Genomic DNA, 21,604 nt, shown 5'->3' with positions numbered 1-21,604 from the left:
TGAAAACTATTCTCTGATATGCATTCAGGGACTGCCGAGGTAACGAGAGGGACTCATTCTATGAGCTGAACTCAGATTATTCACGAACAGCATCTGCCCACCCCCTGATTGCTTCTTAGGTACAGGAACTGCCTTCGGAGTTAACTGCATTAATTCACAAGCAGATTGACGTAAGCAACTGAACAAGAAATTTGCATACCATATAGAAATGATTATAGAAATCAGACTCTAAAATAAGGATTGTAACTCATGAACAGAACAGAAAGACCAAGTGGAGTGCCAATGTTGTCTTTTTAAAACAAATGTGGTTGGTTAATCACATTAGGGCTAATTTCATAATTTGCACATATTAAACTTCCTATAGTTCTGACTCATGAGAGTTTTCTGAGTTGAAGTTCTTATGCAGGAAAATTCACCTTGACTTCAGGGAGTTGTTCTCCTGGCTGGGGTTGTTGAATCGTGATCCTCAATATAAAAAACACACGTGATGTGTGCATTCCCATGTTTCCCATGTTACCACATGGAGAACACTCAGGTAAACATATCAATGCTTTAGGTCAGTGGTCGGCAAACCGTGGCTCGTGAGCCACATGCTGCTCTTTGGCCCCTTGAGTGTACCTCAATCAGATTGAGGACGTTTTTAGCAAAGGCCAGCTTAGGAGTACCCTAATTAAGTTAATAACGATGTACCTATCTAGTTTAAGTTTAAAAAATTTGGCTCTCAAAAGAAATTTCAATCGTTGTACTGTTGATATTTGGCTCTGTTGACTAATGAGTTTGCCGACCATAGCTCTAGGTCAAACCACCCAGCTGGTCTCCCAGCAGATGATGAGAGGACATGATTGTACCAGCCTGGAGGCACCGTCCAGAGCTCCCGAATGCCAAGGCAACAAAAGCTAGCAACTACAACTGGGGCCAGTTTAAAATTTGAAAGTCCTCTAAGCACCTTACCATGAGATCTATGTCAATGTGCTCAGCCTGGGCTCTCTGAGGGCTGATTTCTCATGAAGAAGGGGTGCCATCTTTTTAGGAACCAGAGCTGGCACTGAGCGGTTTCCAAAAAGCAGTCAACAAAGAAGGCTTGGGTGCAGGCATGCTATTCGGATGGTGGCCTGGCGCTGGGAGGGAATGTTGGATTTCAACAGAGGAGGAGGAGTGGCGAAGGCAGGAGAAAGATGGGAAGTGACCGCAGAGCACGATCGCACAGGGACTGGTCAAGGCTTCTCAGACCCCCAGAGGAAACCTTGGGGGTGCAGAGCCACCGCCCTGTGAGGGAGGCCGGAAGCAGGTGCCGATGCCTGGGCTCAGGGCTCAGGAAAGAGAGACGCAGTGCTGCCTCGGAGCTGTGAACATGTGTTCCCCGCATACAGCTGGGTCCTGCCTCCAATGGCGCCCTTTCCTCTTGCTTTATTTTTAATCTCTGGAAACCATCTTCCCCTCTTACTACTTCTCACTGCGTGTGACTCTATTTTTTCTTCTCTTTCTGGGAGAAAAAAAAAACAACAACCCACATTTGCCAGATCGCTCACCCAAACCCCCTCATGGGGAACCTGCTACCCATCTCTGGAGAAGGCACGAACCCTCACCACTGTCCTTGCACAGGACACGCTGCACCTTGCTGCGTGCCCTCCGCATCTACAGCTGGTTTTGGACCCCCCGGCGAGGCAGAGAAGCCGGCTCAGACTCCCCCAACCCCCGCAAGCCCTCAGCCGGGTCCAGGGCCCGAGCACACCGAGTTGCACCTACATCAGCCATGAGTTAATGCGCCGCCGGCCAGCGGGATCACCCTGCCCTGCCATGAATGCTCTGCGTCCGCAAGCCTCCCGTCCCCCTCTCCGCCACCCCCTTTATTTGAGGCGACAGAATAAGAAATTAAACACTTGTGGGTTCATTCGAAAGAGTGAATGAAATTGAATAAGCTCTCAGTACTTGAGGCGCACAGCGAGCGCCTGAATGGGGCAAACCTCCTAAGTTGAATGGAGAGTCTTTTGGGACCAATTTGTCTCTTTTCACTCTTTATTCTTCCTTTTTTGCTGACAGATGTACAAAGGCGGAACTGCGCCGTGCAGCTTATCCGCATGCACCCGCAGCAGCTGTCACTTTTGTCGAGCAAGTTAATCAAGCAAATGCCACCATATCCCACTTTCTATAAGGAACAACATGTTATAGACAGGAGTCTTGCTAGAAAGAGACTTTATTTTAACTTTGATTGGCTTGGGTTCCCCGCCCCGCCCAATACACCCCCCTCTCCCCCTCCCCCCCCGCTCCCCCCCGCAAAGGAGGGGGAGAGGGGGATTGTGACCAAGCCAACAATTTGGCTACGATCACGTTAGATTTAATAATAATATTGTGCGTGGGGCTGAGGACTCATTTGGAGTTCTCTCCCAGGGGCTGAGGGATGGCTCGGTCTGGGTGTGTTTTTACAGCGTGCTATTGTGTGTGTTGGATTGTTTGGCTGTCTGACTCAAGTAGTAAAAAGAAAGCCGAGGGCAGAACATAGTATTTCCCCGCGGATGTCTTGGATTAATTTTATTCTCTTTTCCTTTGTAAAGCAGGTTGTGTTATTTACATATTTCTTTTGATAGACCCCCTTGCCCGGCCAAGCTCACAAAGTCTGCTACAAACATAAAAGCATTTCTTTGTGTATCTTGCCATTAGTGAGTTCTTTAAGCTGGCTGCCCACATCCATTTTTAATGTGCACCAACAAATGCAAAGAGGCCTCCATTTCTCTAGTTCTGTGGAAGCCGAGCGGGGAGCCTTTAAAGCATCTCGTCAGGTCCCCGTCCCATCCCCTGTGCTGGGTCACCAGGACTTGGTGATGTTCAAGAACCCGAAGGCAGGAGCGCCTCACTAAAGGGTGCATGGTGCTGACTCAGCTACTGCCCAGGCGCCCCACTCACTTGGGAAAGTGAATGCAGAAAGCAGACATATTTTGAATAAACAAACTCTTTAGAAACAATGCAGAGAGAGGGCTTTCCACAGGCCAAGGGATTTGCCACGTTCAAGAGCTGGCTAACAGCTGACGATCTATCTGGTAAGCTCTTTAAAGCTTCAAGAGGGAAAAACAACTCTTTCCCTCCTTCTCTCCTGCTCTTCCTTCCTCCCTTCCTCCCTTTGTTCCTTCCCTCACCCCCCTCCCTCCCTCCCTCCCTCCCTCTCCCTTTCATTACCTTGTCACATTGTTTATTTTAAGCTTTGGCTGGTAACAAATCCAGGAAGGACTTTGGTGATACCTGATTGCAAATGTTCACCTTGCTGACACTTTAGGCATTACTGGATAATGACCACGTAATGACTTAGTTGCAGCTACATTTGTATGATGCACAGATTGTATAACCAGGCTATTCTGTAACTCTGGATTACTTTGCCCCCCTGTAAAGTATTGCGGATCTGTGAAACCTCATTGTGCCATTGAAAACTTAGCTATGTCGGTAAGTTAGAGTCAACAGGCCTCGTAGGAAAATCTTGAGCATTGTTGTTTAATAATACCAGGGTGTCAAGCTTTGCTTAAGGAACTTCAGCTGCTACTCTAAACCATTTATCAACCGTTTGGGATGTAATGGCATTGTGTTACCATCACCACCTCATCTCCCTCCTCTCCTTCCCTCTCCCTCCAATAAATCACAAAACTTTATTCTTATGGGAGAAAAGATCCTAGACAGAACACAGAGGGAGATAAGACAGAAAGCTAAGCCCACCCTCAGTGGGGCCTAGGTGGACGTGGGTTTGCAGCACATATGGGATGCAGGCTTCCCCATGGCGCCACGGTCCTCTGCTGAGGATGGGGTTTCACCCTGAAGGGGGGGCAGTCATGCTTCTAGGGGCCTCCCACCGTTAGGTCCAGATTCTGCTGGTTTTCCTGGGACTTGAGCCCCGTGACAGTGTCCTCAGATCCAGGAGGAGGCCTGCCCCAGCGGGGTGGAATTCTTCATAAGGGGTCTGCCCGGTTAGGTAAACAACTCCCCAAATTGTTAGTGGACAAGCTGTGACTAGAAAGCCCTCTCTACAGGGGGTCATGGAACCGCAGTTTCTGTCTTGTGTCCTGCCATGTGGGCAACAGCGACTTCCATCGCAGGGAGTCCACTGGATGCCCTGGGATGCAGAGCACTTTGTGGGAGGGAGTCTGGGGCACATATCTGAACAGTGTAGGTTTTTGCCTAACACATTGTGGTTAGGTTTCCAGTCTGCAGCAGGAAAAAAAAAGAGTTTGATTCAGAACTGATCACTTCCCAGGCTTCTGAAGGTAGTGGTCATTGACCTCCCAGTGCAACTAGTTTATCTGTGAAAACCTGACTCACAGGAAGTTATAAAAATTACACAAATTATTACATTTAAGTGCCTGGCATAGTACCTGGTACATAGCTAGGACCTAGTAAATATGAACTCTTACAAGCCTCCACAGCTAAAAATGAGAACCATTAGCTACCCGCCTCTTGGGGCTGCTAAGGGCATGTAAGAGAAAGAGTACCTTTAACAAGATGATGCTATTGTCTCCAATGCACAGTCAGGAAAATATACACAAGAGAAACTCTAAGTCAGGGGTCCTCAAACTTTTTAAACAGGGGCCAGTTCACTGTCCCTCAGACCATTGGAGGGCCGGACTATAGTTTAAAAAAAAAAACTATGAACAAATTCCTATGCGCACTGCGGGCTCGGGACGAGTTGGCTGCTAAGCAGGACAGGCAGCGGCACCCGGCGGGCCGGATAAATGTCCTCGGCAGGCCCGTGGGCCGTAGTTTGAGGACCCCTGCTCTAAGTTATCAGTATTGTCATTATTAAACAGCCCTTTATTTTAATTAATTGCAATCTTTCCCTATTTGCATTTGCCTTTTAGGAGAAAGCTGCCCTTTTCCCTCTTCCCAAAAGTCCTCTTTGGGATTGAATCAAAAGAGCAGCTTTCAGAATGTTTTCGTGCCAATAACATTTCAGTCCCACCTTCTCAGACACAAGTTGTGGCAGAAAGAGCCCTGTGTTCGGAGTGCGGGAAGTTACTGTGTGATCCTGGATAATTCCCAATGTCTAGAGAGTGATGCTAGGGGCTAGCAGGGCACAGCCAGAGTCTTGAAAGATCTCCACCCAGAGAATCAGATTCTGTTTCAAATGCCCCGTAAGGCAGGAAACAGAACTAAGACATTTTAGAAATTGTTTCAAGGTCTCCCCCCAAAAACATCAGGTGACAATTGCAGTAATTAATAGTGAGATATTTAAAGGCTCTACTTACTACTCTTGAGTTAGAATTGGAAATAGAAATTATCCTTGATAAGGGGCTAAGAATTCATCAATACCAGATTAACAAATAATTACTGAGAGCTTACATATGCCAGACACTGGGGGTGCAACGGTGAATAACATAAACAATATCACTGCTCTCAGGATGGGGTCCCTGGGACCTTGGAGTGCTGGGCAAGCTCTATTGGACCTTAGGTTCTTATCTTAAAAGTAGAAATAATAGTACCTTCCCCTATTTTTTCCTATTGTTGCTAAACAAACAAATAAATAAATAAGGTTATGGAGCTGTTTTGTAGGACACAAAGTAAGAACAGTATGTCTAGAAGTAATAGAAATAAAGATGTTTTCCGTATCTTTTATGCCCTAAATCGGGATTCATGAACCTCACCACTACTGACATTTTGGGCCAGATAACTCTTTGTTGGGGGGCTGTCCTGTGCAGTGTAGGATGCTGACCATCTACCATGGCACCAGAATGGTACCACGCTGTCATCAGTAGCATCCAGCCCCTAACCAAGCTTTGACAGTCCAAAGTGTCTCCCTCCAGACATTTCCAAATATACCCTGAGTGACAGAATCCCCCACCAGAATCACTCCCCTAAATCGGTGGTTTTTGATCTGATCACACCCTTGGATTTATTTATTATTTTAAAAAACATGCCTGAGCCCTTCCTTAGATCTACTGACTCAGAATTTTTGGTATACAACTTGGATGAGGACATTTTAAAGATTAAAAACAACAACACATAAGTAGTGCTGATGCACATCCTGGTTAGGAAGCACATAGTAAAAGACAACACATATTAACGTAAAGAGAACTTAGCCCTTAGGGCCATGGAGCAGCTAATGCCTACAAAGCAAATATCCAGATGCCTCAATTGGTGTCATCACAGTCTTGGGTGAAATCATCCCTCGACTCAATTCTAAAAGGACCTCTCCAAAGGGACGCTCCACTAAGGCTCTTGAAACGTGTGTTGGTGGGTCAGGGACGCTCTCTGCTTAGTGCCTGAGCATAGAACCCTCCCTCTTTCTCTTATCCAAATCCTAGACATCTGTGCATCCAACCATGGAGCTGTGCCCTCTGGGGCTCCAATCGCTCTGGGTTCTTCCTCTACTTTAAAACAAATTTCTTTTAGGGACCCTGCATACAACTGGATTCTTTGCTACTTATTATCATGACCTCTGACCAATTCATCTCTGGCTCTGGGAATCCCTGGAACGTATCACTACTTTTCTTCTCTCTGCAAAGCTTATCTTGGTATTAGGTAAGGGTGTCAGCTGATTTTTATGTTATTACTACCAGTGACGGAGATGAAAGGAGAAGCATTTGTGGAGTAACTTCTATGAGGCAACCATTGTGGTTTATGATTTATAGGCATCGCCTCATTTAGTCCTCCTAATCCAAATAGCCAGGTCATGCTTTTATCCCCATTTTACAGAGGAGGAAATTAAGGCTTGATAAGTAAGTTACCCAAAGTCACCCAGCTAGTGAGTGGCAGACCCAGAATTGGGATGTGTGGGTGCCTCACTCCACTGCCTGTGCTCTTACTGTCTGTTCGCTGCAAGAGAGCCAGTTCCTTAAACGCTTCCAGGGTCACTTTCCAGTAGAAGAGCTGCTGTGATCCGTATTTTTTTAAATATATAAAAATATATTTTTTAAAATATATAAAAATATATTTTTAAAAATGTTTTAAAAAATATATTTTTATTGATTTCGAAGAGGAAGGGAGAAGGAGAGAGAGATAGAAACATCAATGATGAGAGAGAATCATTGTTTCGCTGCCTCCTGCACACACACCTGTCCCCCCTCCACCCCCCCACCCGCCCCACTGGGAATCGAGCCGCAACCTGGGCATATGCCCTTGGCCGGACTCAAAACTGGGATCCTTCAGTCCACAGGCCGAAGCTCTACCCACTGAGCCAGACCAGCTAGGGCTGCTGTGATCCTTTAACGGACATGATTGGAGTTTCACTGAAGCACTGCAGCTCTGTGGGAACACACATGGGTGAGTGTTAAGTTCAAGGTGTTAACTCCTTGGTTTTTATTTTTTAGACCCTAAAATGGTAGTTTGGATGAAGCTTGTCAAAAGGATTTTTGATATTAATTTCTGAGCTATCTTCCAAGTAGTGTATTCTTCAGAGACAGTCATTGGAGTCCCTAGGTGGGAAAATGACCCTCTCAAAGGGCCCAGACCATTCAAGACAGGATTTTTAACTCCTCCCTATTGACCTGTGGAGCCGGGCCATTGCTGGCCGTGGGTCCTTCCTGTGCATGGCAGGATGCTTACAGCCTCCCTGGCCTCCTCACTCGCCTCGCACAGCACCTTCCCATCCATCTATGAAACCAAAAATGTGTCCGCATGTTGCTGAGTGTCCTGGTGAGGCCAAATCACCTCTGGGTGAGGAACACTGGCCTGGTGCTCCCAAAGCCAGTGAGGCACCCAAGCACAGTGCTTTCTCTTGAACAGGATGATTTCCTAGGCCAGTGTTCGGCAAACTGCGGCTCTCAAACCGCGGTTTGCCGCTCTGTTGACTAATGAGTTTGCTGACCACTGACCTAGACTCTTGATTCCAATAATTACAGGCTGTTGTTGTTCTAGTGATTAAGCCCCTAGCCAGTGGTTGGCAAACGCATTAGTCAACAGAGCAGCAAACTGCGGCTCGCGAGCCGCAGTTTGCCGACCACTGTCCTAGGCCGAATAACGACTTTTCTGAACAAAAGGGAATGCTATTTCACCTCCTTAAACACTGAGTTAGAGAATTTCATAAGAAAGCTCATGAGATGAACTTAGCTTATTTTACATATTATTCGTTTTTTCCAAAATTTTTTTACACAAAAAACCAGAGGGCCTTTTGTATCCCAATTGGCAGGCAGATCTGGTAATTAATAATATCCCCATCCTGGGCAAGACCTGGAGGGTTGCTGGTGTAACTGGCATTAGTCCAGGGATGGTCAGAGTGAAAAATCTGCCAAAGGCAGTCAAGGCGCCCAATATGGCAAGTGACACCATCATCGCACGCCTTCTGACGTGGGAATATCCACACTGCAGGCAAATCACTTGACTCCATTAACCGGATTTTTAATCAACCCGTTTCTCCTCTGCATTGGGAATTTGGAATGAATGAAATATTCAACTTGAGCTTTCTTTGCAGGTTTTTGGACACACAAAAATAACTGGTAGCCACCTGGTTGAAGCAAAAATTAAAAAAAAAAAAATAACCAAGGTCCAGGTGGAATTATATAAAGCAAAGCAATTGAGGGAGGCAAGCGGGCATCCATACCACTCAACTAACGTGCTGCCTGGTCCTTCCCTGGGCTCGGAGTGGAACTATTCAGGGGAGAGACAGGGGGGGGCGGGGAGTCGGGATGTCTCACAAGCTTTTCCAACCATTGCACCAAGCTCCCCAACACAGTCTACTTCGGAACCTGGCACAGCTCCTGAGAGAGCTCCCGGGTTGACCATGTCTGGAGGCATTTTTGTTTGTTAAAACTGAGAGGGAGATGCTCCTGGCATCTAGAGGGTATGAGCCAGGGATGCTGCTCCACATGCTCCCATCCACAAGCTGGAACCCACAGCAAAGAACCACCTGGGTCAAAGGTCAGTGAGGCCAAGGGTGAGAATTGGTGCAAGGTAGAGTGACCTATCAGTGTGTGTGGAATCATTTGATTGGTCACCACCAATCTTTTCAAAGATGGACTAGACAATCAGAGTGTAACATAGTGTAAATATCATTTCAGAAACTTTTGTTTCATGTGTGTGTGTGGGTGTGTGTACATACACATACTGGGTTACAATGTAAACTTTGTTTCTTGTGAGTGGTGATCTTATCTAGTCACTGATCTTATCCAGTATTTCTCAAACTTTAATGTTCACTTGACTCATCAGAGGATCTTGTTAAAATGCAGATTTAGAATCATCTGGACTGGGGTTAGGGCTCGGATTCTGCACCTTATATAAACTCCCTGGTGAGACTGATGCTGAGCGTCCCTGGACCACACTTTGAATAATAAGAACCTAGATGATGTTTTAGATTTATTCATTAAAAAATATTAGAGCAAGTGACTATGAGTCTAGATATGCTTAGACAGTGAAATCTTTAGGAAGTAGCCTCTACATGGCCGAGCAGGGAGAGAAACAGTTATTTGGTTAATTCATGGGAAGTATTTGAGGATTTACTATATCTTGTATCTTGCAACACAATGTGATAATATTTGTTCTACAAAATGTGCCTTGACTACCGTATGTTTGTGTGTGTGTGCATACATGTGTGCACATGTGTGGTGTAAGAGTGTCCCTTACTGACTCCATGCTGTAAGTTGGCCACAGGGGAAAAACACCTTTTCTAAGACATAAAAGTATCCTGTGGGTCATGTTAGCAAGGATACTGTGACCTTAACATAACAGAGCAATCAGTCTGGCTTCTTAGGATGAATATTGGAACATTCTCCTCTGGAAAAGAAAAGAAATTGATTGCATCCACCAAACGACTCCTGGAAGGCAGAGAGCTGTTCCGGTAAAGATACTTAGTGTTGCACATGGCTCCAGAGAAATTGCAAGACTGGTTTTACATAAGGTTTGCCCCAAAGTAAACAAGACCTATTTCTATGACTGGCTGTAGGGGGAAGAAGCTGGATTAGAAAAGAACTACTTAAAGCCATGCCACTGAAGTGTAAACTTGTAAGGATGATGCTAACAAAAACAATTCCCTTTGGATCGCAATAACCCATTGGACACAATCCAAATAATCCAATACGATTAATGACCCTTATCTTTTCTGCACATAGGATCGCTGAAACCTCCAACAGCCCAGGCCTGGGAGAAAAACATTCCAATGTCCATGTGGAATAAAAATGTGTTCTATATCTAAGAACTCCAAAAGCAAAATAATTAATTGTTATAATTTATGTGTTATTGTGAAGGCCATGGGGCGAGAGAGCATTCATGTTTGAATGTGAGATTCACTGTAACAAGGCATCGGGGGCATACGGAACTTCTTTCCAACGCTCTCACCCTGATAACAGCTTTCTTTCTGTCATGTCAAAGATCAGAAACTTCTCTTAGTGCTGCCCTTTTCTTTTGGCTAAATATTTGTAATATACACTGATTGGCCAGATTATTATGATCTCTGAACGCATAATAATCTGGCCACTTGGTGTATATCCTATATAATAAAAGGCTAATATGCAAATTGTCCCCTCAACCAGGAGTTCGACCAGCAGGCAGACTGGCCAACCATGCACGTCCCCTCCCCCTGGCCAGGCTGGCTGGACCCCACCCATGCACGAATTCATGCACTGGGCCTCTAATATATATATTAGAGGCTCAGGGGGAGGAGTCGGATGTCTCACAAGCTTTTCCAGCCATTGCACCAAGCTCCCCAACACAGTCTACTTCGGAGCCTGACACAGCTCCCGAGCGAGCTCCCGGGTTGACCATGTCTGGAGGCATTTTTGGTTGTTAAAACTGAGAGGGAGCTGCTCCTGGCATCTAGAGGGTATGAGCCAGGGATGCTGCTCCACATGCTGCTCAGTGTGTATATATATATACACACACTGAATGGCCAGATTATTATGCATTCAGAGATCATGATAATCTGGCCACTCAGTATATATTATTACAGACAGATAGCTTATAGTGTAACTAAGCCAGGCGAGAGGTGCCAGGCCAGGCCTTCTCTTTCCTTCCACTGCTCACGCCCTCTGACTCTGTGTCCAGTCTCCACACTATTCTCAGGAAATGACAGCTCTAGTGTTAGACCCCGGACATGGCTTAACTCCCATAATTCACTTTGGAATTCAATAGTCAGTGGAAAATCAGTGGCCTCTCTTTTCCCAGCTGCCTTTCTTGGTCCGTGTTGGATCTGTTTTCCTGTCCCAATGTATATAATTACGCAGATTCCAAAGGCAGTCCTAGCAGAGGGAAGGGCGTGCTCTCCAGCCTGGTAATTGAGGATGATAAGGGCAAGGCTGTAGTTCCATTAAAATTTGATCTGAAGAGAATTGAAAGCTCAGCTTCAGATTGACTTGAAGGGCGTCATTTCAGATTGATAACCTCAGGAAAATCCTAGCAGAATTAAAAAAGGAACCTTCCGAATGACCTGGGGGAGGGGGTCCATGTCAAAGTTACTGGTCCAAGATTTCACCAAAGCCGTTGCAGTGACACAGGAAATACTGGACCGTGACCATGGACCTCAGATTTACCTGTCGAGCTCAGGTATCTGTTCCTTAATACATGAAGTAAAACCCCTGCAGCTCTTCACATGGTCAACCTGTGCCCTGGCCTCTGTGGATTTATTGTCTTTGTTTTTTTTTGTTGTTGTTTTTTTTAAACTAGCTTTAGAAATTCTCCTTACACACAGAAGACAGCTTTAAAAAACCCTGGTTGGATTATGCTGAGTTACTAATTATGTCTAAAAAAACTACTTGGTTGAATTCAGCTAGGTTTTTTTTTTTTTCCTCTTCAGATCAGTTCTATGTTTAGATAGTAATAAACTCCTCCAGTCTGCAGAACAATTGGCGCGGGTCCGTTTAACAAGTCAGGCTCAGGAAAAAAGGGCCAGTGCTGGAAGAAAGAAATGTGAAGTGCGTCACCACCAGATGCCGTGTGGGGCCTGCACTGGATCCTCGTTGGCTCAAAGCAGCTGTAAAGAATACTGTGGGGCCTGGCCAGAGTGGCTCAGTTGGTTGAGCACTGCCCTATGCACCGAAAGGTTGCCTGTTCGATTCCCGGTCGGGTACATACCTGGATTTGGGGTTCTATCCTGTGGGGGCATGGACGTAAGGCAACCAATTGATGTTTCTCTCTTTCTTCCTTTTTGTAAGAATGTCCTCGGATGAGGGTTAAAAAAAAAAAAAAGAATATTTTGGGACAAGTGGGGAATTTTGAATATGGATAGTGTATTAGATGAACATTTGTTGACAAGGAAAATGAAGATCACTAACTTAAAAAAGTAATTTTTTCCTTACTTATTTTAGTAAAAAGTACAAAATGTATATAAGCACGCAGAACAAGATCCAAATGAATAAACACTCAAGTAATAATCTCTGGGTGCTGGGAACATAACATTTTCTTATTTTTGCTTAGCCTTATTTTCTGAATGTCTACAATGTATGTATATTACATCTGTAATAATAAGAGGTATTATTAACCTCTTCTCCCTTTCCTCCCCTCTCCCAAACTCCTCACATTCAAAAGGTGAATTCTGATTTATTTGCCAATGCAATAAATCAGAATTGTTTAGTTCAGGGGGTGGGCCTAGGTCATTTCAACATCTATTGAAGGAATGAACAGCTCTATGAGATGATGATGATGATGATAATTAAAGACTTGCTGAATATTTCATTAAGACAGTCTACATCCATTATGTTATTTAGTCCTCCAACAACTATAAGAAGTCATTTTCTTTACAGATGGGGAAACTGAGGCTCAGAGAGGCTGCATAGTTTACCGGAAGTTAGACAACTCAGAGTGGCAAAATCAGGATTCCCAGTCCCGATCCTGATCACAGCTATCCTGCCTGTTTGGGAACTGTGTGTTACCACAGGTAAAAAGGACCACCAGGCCACTATGCCAAGCAATTCTAAGCCAACTGGGGGTTAATGTCTGAAAGTGACAGCAAGACTCCTCGTACAGCACCTTAGAGCGGGTATGGAGTTTTATTTCACAAGAAAAAGATGTCTGAGAAAAGCACCCCACCTCAGTGATGGTGATGATGAAATGGTGCTGATGGTGGTGGTGCTGACACTTACCAAAGGCTTCCCCAGAGCCCGGGGCTGCAGCTGCGCACAGCATTTCACCCTGGTAAGCTCCGGGAGAAGGTTTTGCTTATGACCATCTGGTGGAGAAGCTGAGGCTCAGAGACTAAACACCTGGTCCAAGGTCACCCAGCTTGTAAGGATGCTCCAGAAGCGGGGCCCAGGGTCACTACCCACAGTCCCCATTTGGGGCAGTCAAACCTGCTTATTGCTTCCAGGGGAGACAACACACTCTCTCCGTGCCACGGGCCATACACCTGGCTTCTCTTTAGTCAGCCCCTAGAGCTGCAGCCTGTTGACTGCTGAGCCCTGTGCACTGCTCCCCGCTTCGCACTTTTGGAAGTGGTTTCCCTCACCTGGACAGTGGGTGGACACCTTACAGATTTTACATAATAACACGTTCTCCTTGTAGCCCGTTCCTCCGAACTCAAGCAGACTGACTCCTGCTCTGACTGGTATGTGCACATGGAGAGCACTTCTGTGATTTAATAAGGTTATTAAAACAAGGTCATCTGTGGTTTCACACACGAATACAGCAAATCCAGGGTGGGGCAAAAGTAGGTTTACAGTTAATAGGCTGGAAAATAATACAATAATTAATAAATAATAATACAAGAATGAACTCTGTTTGGGGTACTTGCAACTATAAACCTCCTTTTGCCCCACCCTGTACATCTTAATAGGCAGAGGTTTCATTTTTCAAATTGCCCCTTTAAAGGGAGATATTCACACTCAATGATTGTGCTGACATCTAAAGTGGACACATCTACGATTTGAAAATGGAACAGCAAGTGGAAATCTGCAAGGCAAAGGACCAGGGCCCCGCCGGAAACTGCCCGGGCGATGAAGTGCGCCCCTCCCTGATCTGATAACTGCCACGGAGAAGCCAAACGCAGAGTCAATCTGCAGAAATTTAATCCTCCAGAAGGCAGATTAAGCGTATAATTGACCTATATAATCCACATATCATCTCCAGGCAAATGTTCCCGGCCTGGTGCACGCGCCAGTGCGGGTGCACGTTACCCAGTGTGGACCCGGTCCAAGTGCGGATGGCTTTTAATCACTCATCTCTGAGCCTGGGAGGTTTAAGCAGATGAATTCGCCCTAAGCATTAAAATCTCTTTTAATCCTGATTTTCTTCTCAGTCTGTGTCTTCAAGAAGTACAAGGAGGAAAGAAAAGAAATTAATTTTTGTTTAGACCTTGAAATCTTAGGTGCTTCTCTTGATGATCTGATCTCTAATTTCAAAAAGCATGTTTCTGTTTTGGGGAAGATGTTGAATTAATCACCAGAGGAGGGGGAGAGCCATCTGCATGATTTATGGACACTCAAGCTTTTAAATCACTGCCTTTGACTTATTTCTTGGGCTGTGTGATCCTTCTCATTTGCTGCTTTAGGAAGATGGAGATTATTTCGTATTGATGTTTTATATTTTCTTTAAAAGTCAGCAATAATTTTCAAGGAGGCCAGGCTTCCACTTGAGTCTGACAGCAATCTGATTCTCTTTTAAAAATTCAGTATCTTTAATAAAATTTAAATTCATTGCTATTATACACATTCTCTTGCCTTAGTTTTAAAATTCTGTAAACTGTTACTTTGCAGTAACCGAAACCAGTTTACAATTGCATGTCATTTTTTAGAGAGAGAGAGAGAGAGAGAGAGAGAGAGAGAGAGAAAGACAAAACACAGATAAAAATGTACAGCTGCATATCTGAAATAATATGTGAAGCCGTATGAGGGCTCTTTTCAATCAGCACTTAATTTTGGGCCAGTTAGGGGCATTACCAAAAAAGTTGATGTTATTTTATAGGCCTCTGTAAATCAATTATATTAACACACAGGCAATCTTTCACTGCATTAAGAAGACCTGGTTAGGCAACGTAATGTCTGAACATATTTCTCCAATAAATCTAGAGAATGCCTGTTTTTAAAAAAAAATCGTTGAAGATGAATTTAGAAAGCTGTTCTTACGTTACATAATAAAATAGATAAAAATGCAGAACATCAAATATAGAGCCCCAAATGCTATGCCGATAATCCCCCACAAGCACCCAGTTCCAGCCAAAAGAACATGACGAGGCAGAGAGAAAACCAGCTCCGAGAGAGCAGTGAAATGAAGGCCTGGCTGACACGGAAGATGCACGCATTCAATGACCAGCTATTAGTCCAAATATTCCCAGATATGGACCCACACTAATGCCACCCAGCCTTCCCTACAGGGCACTCTCAAAACGACAAAACGGGGGGATCATACTAAATAGCAAGAACGTAAAGGACTTATTAGGTAAATAAAACCAAGACTAAGAAACACAGCTAAAACACAAAGGACCCCTGAGAACGTGCCTGGGAATGACAGATGCCAGCAGGAGCTAACCACCAGAGAATGCCACAACAGTCAGAACCAACAGCCCCCAAACAGCAAACAATCCCAGAGATATAGATTCCCCCTCATTCAAAATGCTAATTTTCTATTATTCATTTTTGCCATTTGTCAAAAGGCAACAATTTGGAAGAGAAAGCTCTCAGATCACGTTTTTCTCAATAGATTTCTGCCAATTGTTTAGGAACCTGCCCCAGGACCCCTGTCATAAAGGAATGCGTGGAAAGGCCAGGTCGCTGCTGCAGGAAATATAGGGTGGCACGTTTCACAGACCTCTGCCTTCCTATTCTTGTCCCCTTGTTCAGCTCTGTGGACACCAGGGCCCTGCAGTGCATATATGCAAAGAAATAAACACCATGCTTGAGGAAACAGAAGCCGAAAATAATCAAACATGTTGGTAATCTGATGTTTTGCTGCTAGATTACAGAAAAACAGTAAGGACTGAATTAAATTACCAAGACGGCATGGTAATGAAGCTTCTTGAGCAACTCTGGGTTTTTCAAATGACAAATGTTTCAAATCCACGACAGAGTCAGTAACTTTTCTGCGCTTCCTCAGTGAGGCTGCCTGGCACCAATGTCCTGGGAGTTAGGGGAGCAGGTTATTTGAAAAGTAAGGAAGTAAATGGCAAAAGAATTTATCTCTAAACAAGCTACTGATGTTCAGGGAATGGTTGTAATGCTGAAGTCTGGAAAATCCCATCCTCAGGGGGCTGGAACTAAGACACCCTCAGGAAAACACAACCGGGACAATCCAAGAATAAATTGTGGGAGTCCTCACCACATTGCTGAGGCCATTTCGTGCTGGTCAATGTGTAATTCAACAAGGGACCGGAATATTTGTGAATTTTTGCATCACCTTAAACATAACTTGCTTTCTGAAAAACATATTCATTTTTGTTTTTCATTATTCATTTTTCTTTTCATTATTAATTCACATGAAAGGCCCGAGGGCTTGAGTTTGCCTGCGTTCTTCAATAGTCGGACGAGTCTGCTTTTGCCATCTGTGCGAGCCACGCCTGGACTCTTACTTTTCAAATAATTCAGCTGCACTTTCCCTTTAAAAAGGTCACAGAAGAGGACAATTTGCCCGGCTGCCTTAGAGAGGGCTACCTTAAACAAATGTCCCCTTGCCGTTCTAATTAAAATAACAAAGAGGGCAGCATGGGTTATTTGTTAATGGAGCGGCAGGCGAAACTGCAGATTAAACGTCAAATTCAGCGCCCGTTGTTTTAAGGTTTTTGAGAGCATGAGGTTATTCGCATACACGCTCACACAGGAACACGCACGCACACGCACGCAAAGGCCACACAAAACTGAGAATCAGAAGATACTGATCAAAGGGGGGAAAAGGCAACCTAGGCATTGAAAAGAACAATCCACAGGCTTCTGAAAAATGGGTGGTTTGGAATTTAATTCAGTGGAGATGGGCAGCAGGTCCACACTCCTAACTGCAGACCCGAGGGTGCTGCCTGCCTGTTTTCAATGCCTATGGGGTGGTGACCGTCCCCCCAGGCATTCTGGGCTCGGGACTGTCATAAAGGCAGCATGCAGGCAGGGGGTGGGCCCACCGAGAGCTCAGTGCAGGTATGAGGCATTCTCAGTGGGTGCGGGTCATGCTAGAAGATGTACACAGGAAGATTATTTGATTCTGATTCATGCCACTTGGTATAATGTGATAAAACAGTTGACATGAGAGATAAGTTCCATTTTAACCCGAGAGGGGATGGGTGGGAATTAAAAGTAAGAAGGGTTTCTCAGAGAAAGGAGATGCGGAGGAAGGAGCGATATTGAGCACAGAAAGCGGATGATCGGGAAAGAAAAAAAGAAAGGGGCCTTTTCAGCACACAAGGAAAGCAAATGAGCTGGAAGACAAGGCAGATAAAAGTCAGGAGCTGCAGTACCCTCAGCAGTGCCAACAATGAGCTCACTGAGCTGCGGAACAAAAACACACATACACACAAACGCAATGCAAACTGAACACAGTCACAGGAAAATATAGAAACACGGATCCCATTGTAGACCAAACATTAATGTTCGGGCTGGCACCAAAAATGCAGGAACCTGGACAGGAGGAGCTCACGCTGCACGAGACAGAAGTAGGCGGCACGGTTAGAGCCACACGAGACAAGGGCGTCAGCGTCCCTGCACTCTGGCCAGGTCTACACTGGCAAATTCGGTGGAAACTTGAAGCAAAATATCTGGCTTAATCAGATAGCCCTGTCCCATCTGCTTTGGCCTGAAAGAGGTGGGCGATTTGAGACCAAAGCAGATTCCTTTTTCCTTTTGGCTCAGTGGCTTGCTTTGGGAGTGCAGACACAGTCACGGTGGGAGTGAGAGCGCTCAGCCACTGTGAGCCGTCGGAAATCTATGTGCCTGAAGTTCAGTCTGGGTCGGCAGCCTGATGTGCGTGCACTTTGTCCCAAATTTTCAAGTGGGAGGGTGGGCAGGGGGCACCTGGGCTTAGAACGGCAACTGACGGAGCAGCTCTAAAGTGTTTGCCAAAACCCAGGGCTAAGGAAGGATCTCTGGTCTCCCAGAAACAGAATCCTTTTTGAAGCGGTAACAATGCCACGGTTAGGCACATCTGCACACCACAGCTGGTGTCCGGGAGGGTCCGCCCCCAGGAGGGGAGCTGGCTCAGCTTCCCCACAGAATATTCCCTAAAGCAAGGCCAGATTGCAAGGAGGAGAGCCATGACTAGGAAAGGTCTTTGCCAGTTAGAGAAAGCTGCCCCCAAGCGTCCCGCAGGACCGAGCCTGCTTGCCGAGCGGCTGTGCGCCATCCTATGTGTCACACAGATTGGGGCTGAGACACGCCACACCAGGGTGGCCTCAGAACAGACACACAACAGATAAGAGCCTAAGGCAGAGGGAGAGGAAAAGATTTTGTTTGAATTGGGACCAATCCATGTTCTCAAAATGTGACTTATCCTCCTGTCTCTTATTTTGTCACATTTTGGAGGGTCTCCTCCTTGGTCTGCAAGGAGGAGAAGGCATTTACTTACATCAAATAACCTTTCTATGTACATCTCCTCATTGACCTTATCACGAAGGACATCCTGAGAGTGGCGGACGAAAGTCACGTAGGCATCGGCCACATCCATCCCGGGTTTCTGCAAAGAAACAGGAAAACATGAAAAGGGAATTCACCCCTGCATTTTCCTCCCTCCCTCCCACTCCCCTCTTGCAGGAGTTCCAAGCTCTCCGTGGTGTATGTCACAGCTGTTCACAGCCCGGACTGGTCAGAATGGGTATTTGAGCCTTCTGCACTTTCTGGAAATCAAACCTGGCTAAGAAGGGAGTCGGGATTACAGGGTTTTACACATATTTTTCTACTATTAATTTTTTTTTCTGGCAAAGATACTCTAATGAATCAACAATTCATTGGGTAACCCAGAGACATTATCTGGCTTTTCTTTGGATTGAACCCTCTTTCCCTTTAAAAAATACCCACATATACTCTGTCTTCCATGGTCTCTCCTTACTGTAACATCAGAAAGGTGACAGCCTTCCCAGCCCCCTTTCCTTTTAAAAACATTAAGAAATTGCTAAGTAAAGAAATCAGAATTCAATCTATACCCCTTCCACCCACCCAAGTTACATTTTGGGGGTAATTTAACTGGAGTATGTAGTATTTCCTCATCAGTTTACTCAGGAGGCATTCAACCATTTGTCTTTGCTCCTGGGTGCAGCTTATAGTCCAAGGATTGAAAAAAAAAAAAAAAAAAAAAGGGCAGGGGCGAAGGATTTGATTTTTAAATAAATTAGATTTTCTGGAAAGGTAAGCAGGTGATTCATATAGTATAGGAAATGATTTATTGTAAGAAAAAAAAAGAAACTCAGAATGCACACTGCTTGACATGTCATAATCAAAGTTATCTCCAAAGAAACCTATTAAAACACTGTAATATGGGTCATTAGGAGAGCTGCCACAAACCCCTTAAATTCCCACAGTAGATATGTATGTTTGCTAATAACTAAAAAGATTAGCTTTCATTACTGTGATTTACCTTAGATCACAAAGTATCATTTCTCTACAAGACGGGACTGTCAAGCACTGCAAATTGAAGTTAGTTAACACTTCTGTGTAATTTCCAGGGTGAAAATGAGGAAGGTTTGGAAACAGTAGGACTGTATATTTTTCAAATACAAAGCAAACAATTATCAAGCAAAGGGCCAATGCTTGGCCCCTGGGATGCTAGTAACATTTCTTAACACCTGCTGAAACAATGACAAGGTATTAATTTGAAAAACAATGAAGACAACCCAAAGCCACAGCAGTCAACTGTTAGACTTTCAAGCAATTTTCATGGACGGGATTGAGCAGGTTCTGTGACGGGCCTATAATTGCGGCAGTTTTATGATAGGCAACAATAGAGGTTCTCCAATGAGATGAAAGTGATAGCTCTCCATTCTCAAGGCACCTCTGTCCTCCTCTCCCTTTGGCAGCATCAAAAGGCATCTCCGTGGGGATAGGGACCCCTACCTGGGGGACCTGAGACATTTATTATTACTGTTTCCATTTTTCTCCTGGTGCTGCTAGTGGCAGACATGGCCTTTTCCAGGACAGACGCAGCCACAGTAGAGCTAAGACCCAAAGCCAAAGCCTGCAGACCGATTAGTGACCCTCAATGATAGAAACAGCGATCTACAGTAATTGGTATTTTCACCACATTTGCTATCCTCAAAGGGGCATTTAAGTTTTAAAAACTTTGATTAAAAAAACCCCACACAGGATGATTCATCTCCCCAGGTAGTTAAAAAACTCCATAATTCTCTATTTCTTGACTGTGTTTAATTTTTCTTCATAGCACTTACCAATATCTGACATTGTACTGTGGATTCAGTTATTGTCTTTTGCCTGTCTTGGACAACTAGAACATAAAATCCATGAGTACAGGGACTTTATTTGCCCTATTTTCTACTGTATCCTCAGCACATAGATTGATGCCTGGCACACAGTAGGTGCTCGGTAAATATTTGCTGAATGAACAAATCCATGAATAAATAAGTCCCTCCCACCTCCGTTCTAAAGCTCTCAGTCACTCTACAGCAGGTCCTCCACTAACGTTGTTTCCTTCCATGTCTTTCTGTTATAATGTTGACAAGATGCCCCCAGAACTTAACTCTTGTTTATGTCCATTAGCCATGCTAAAATTGGACTTGTTAGTTGTCATTTTACTTAAAGTCACAGTTTCCAAGAACCTATTGATGACATTAAGTGAGGACTTACTATACCTGGCTTTTTATTGGATCCTCCACAAATGAAAACTTGTGAAAATCATTTAAATTTCTCCAGGCCTTAGTTATACCATCTGTAAAATGGGATTAAAAGCTCCCTACTTACCTTAAACGTTATTATGATTATCAGCTAAAATAAAGTATGTTAAAGTGCTTTAAAAGCCATATATTACTATATAAACATCAAACCCCTGAATGTTATGTTATTTCATAGCCTTACCTACCTCTATAACCTACTTTGGAACCAAGGAGGAAACAAAGGGCCTCAGAGAAACCACCATCAAAATAAAAACGACAAAATCTCTGCTGGAAAATGTGTAGTTTTCTTTTCATAGAGTCCTCAGGCCCCCACTCACAATCATCTTCCTTTCTAATCAGCTTTCCATCCAATTCCAAGGAGTTTGCTTTCCCACCCATTGGTGGCCAGCAAGGGGTGTGTTGATAATAGAGGGTTACTGCTTTCCCTGGGGCCCTGTGTGGCGGAAAAGGCTGCCGAACTGTAGCTCCACACATGTAGGGTCACCACTGACTGGGGTCTGGGAGAGGCAAGCTACCCTACACCTCGGGGGCCCTGGGAGTCACAGTCACAGTGGTTTCCTCTATCATGGAGGAAACGTTGAAGTATGTCCAGTTCCCTATTTAAAAAGGCAGGGGAGGATGTGTAATGCATTTTAAGTAGATTTCCAACCAAATGGTTAAAATAAAAACTGTTTACACACAAACAAGCTAACTTGTAATTATAGATGGAAATTTTTCTTGGCTAAACAACCGATGCTATTAGAGAAATTAGGCTTGATACCACATTGCTATCTACAAACAGTGGGGAAAACGCTAGGCAATGGTTTTAATACCCCACAATTACAGGGCTTATTTTAAACGTGGCTTGGACATGAAATAAACAACAAATACATTCATCTCTGTATAGTTAACTCTATCCATTGAGTTAATCATTATGAAGATATCATTGTGAAGGATCCACTCTGTGGCTGAGAAAAA

The 21,604-nt window shown here is 44.6% G+C and overlaps 1 protein-coding gene across 16 annotated transcripts in view; it reads right to left on the bottom strand.

Moving 5' to 3' along the window:
- The window catches only part of CADPS (calcium dependent secretion activator), a 459,193-nt gene that overhangs the window by 18,908 nt on the left and 418,681 nt on the right, over nt 1-21,604 (bottom strand). For all 16 annotated transcript variants that reach the window (XM_080671526.1, XM_080671528.1, XM_080671527.1 and 13 more), the window contains one exon: nt 18,373-18,480. In XM_080671526.1, the coding sequence (XP_080527652.1) occupies nt 18,373-18,480 (108 nt within the window). The remainder of the gene's footprint in view (nt 1-18,372; nt 18,481-21,604) is intronic.

Source organism: Plecotus auritus, assembly GCF_963455305.1.
Source record: "Plecotus auritus genome assembly, chromosome: 6".
NCBI classification, from domain to species: Eukaryota; Metazoa; Chordata; class Mammalia; order Chiroptera; family Vespertilionidae; genus Plecotus; species Plecotus auritus.
This window is presented reverse-complemented; position numbering and strand designations above follow the sequence as displayed.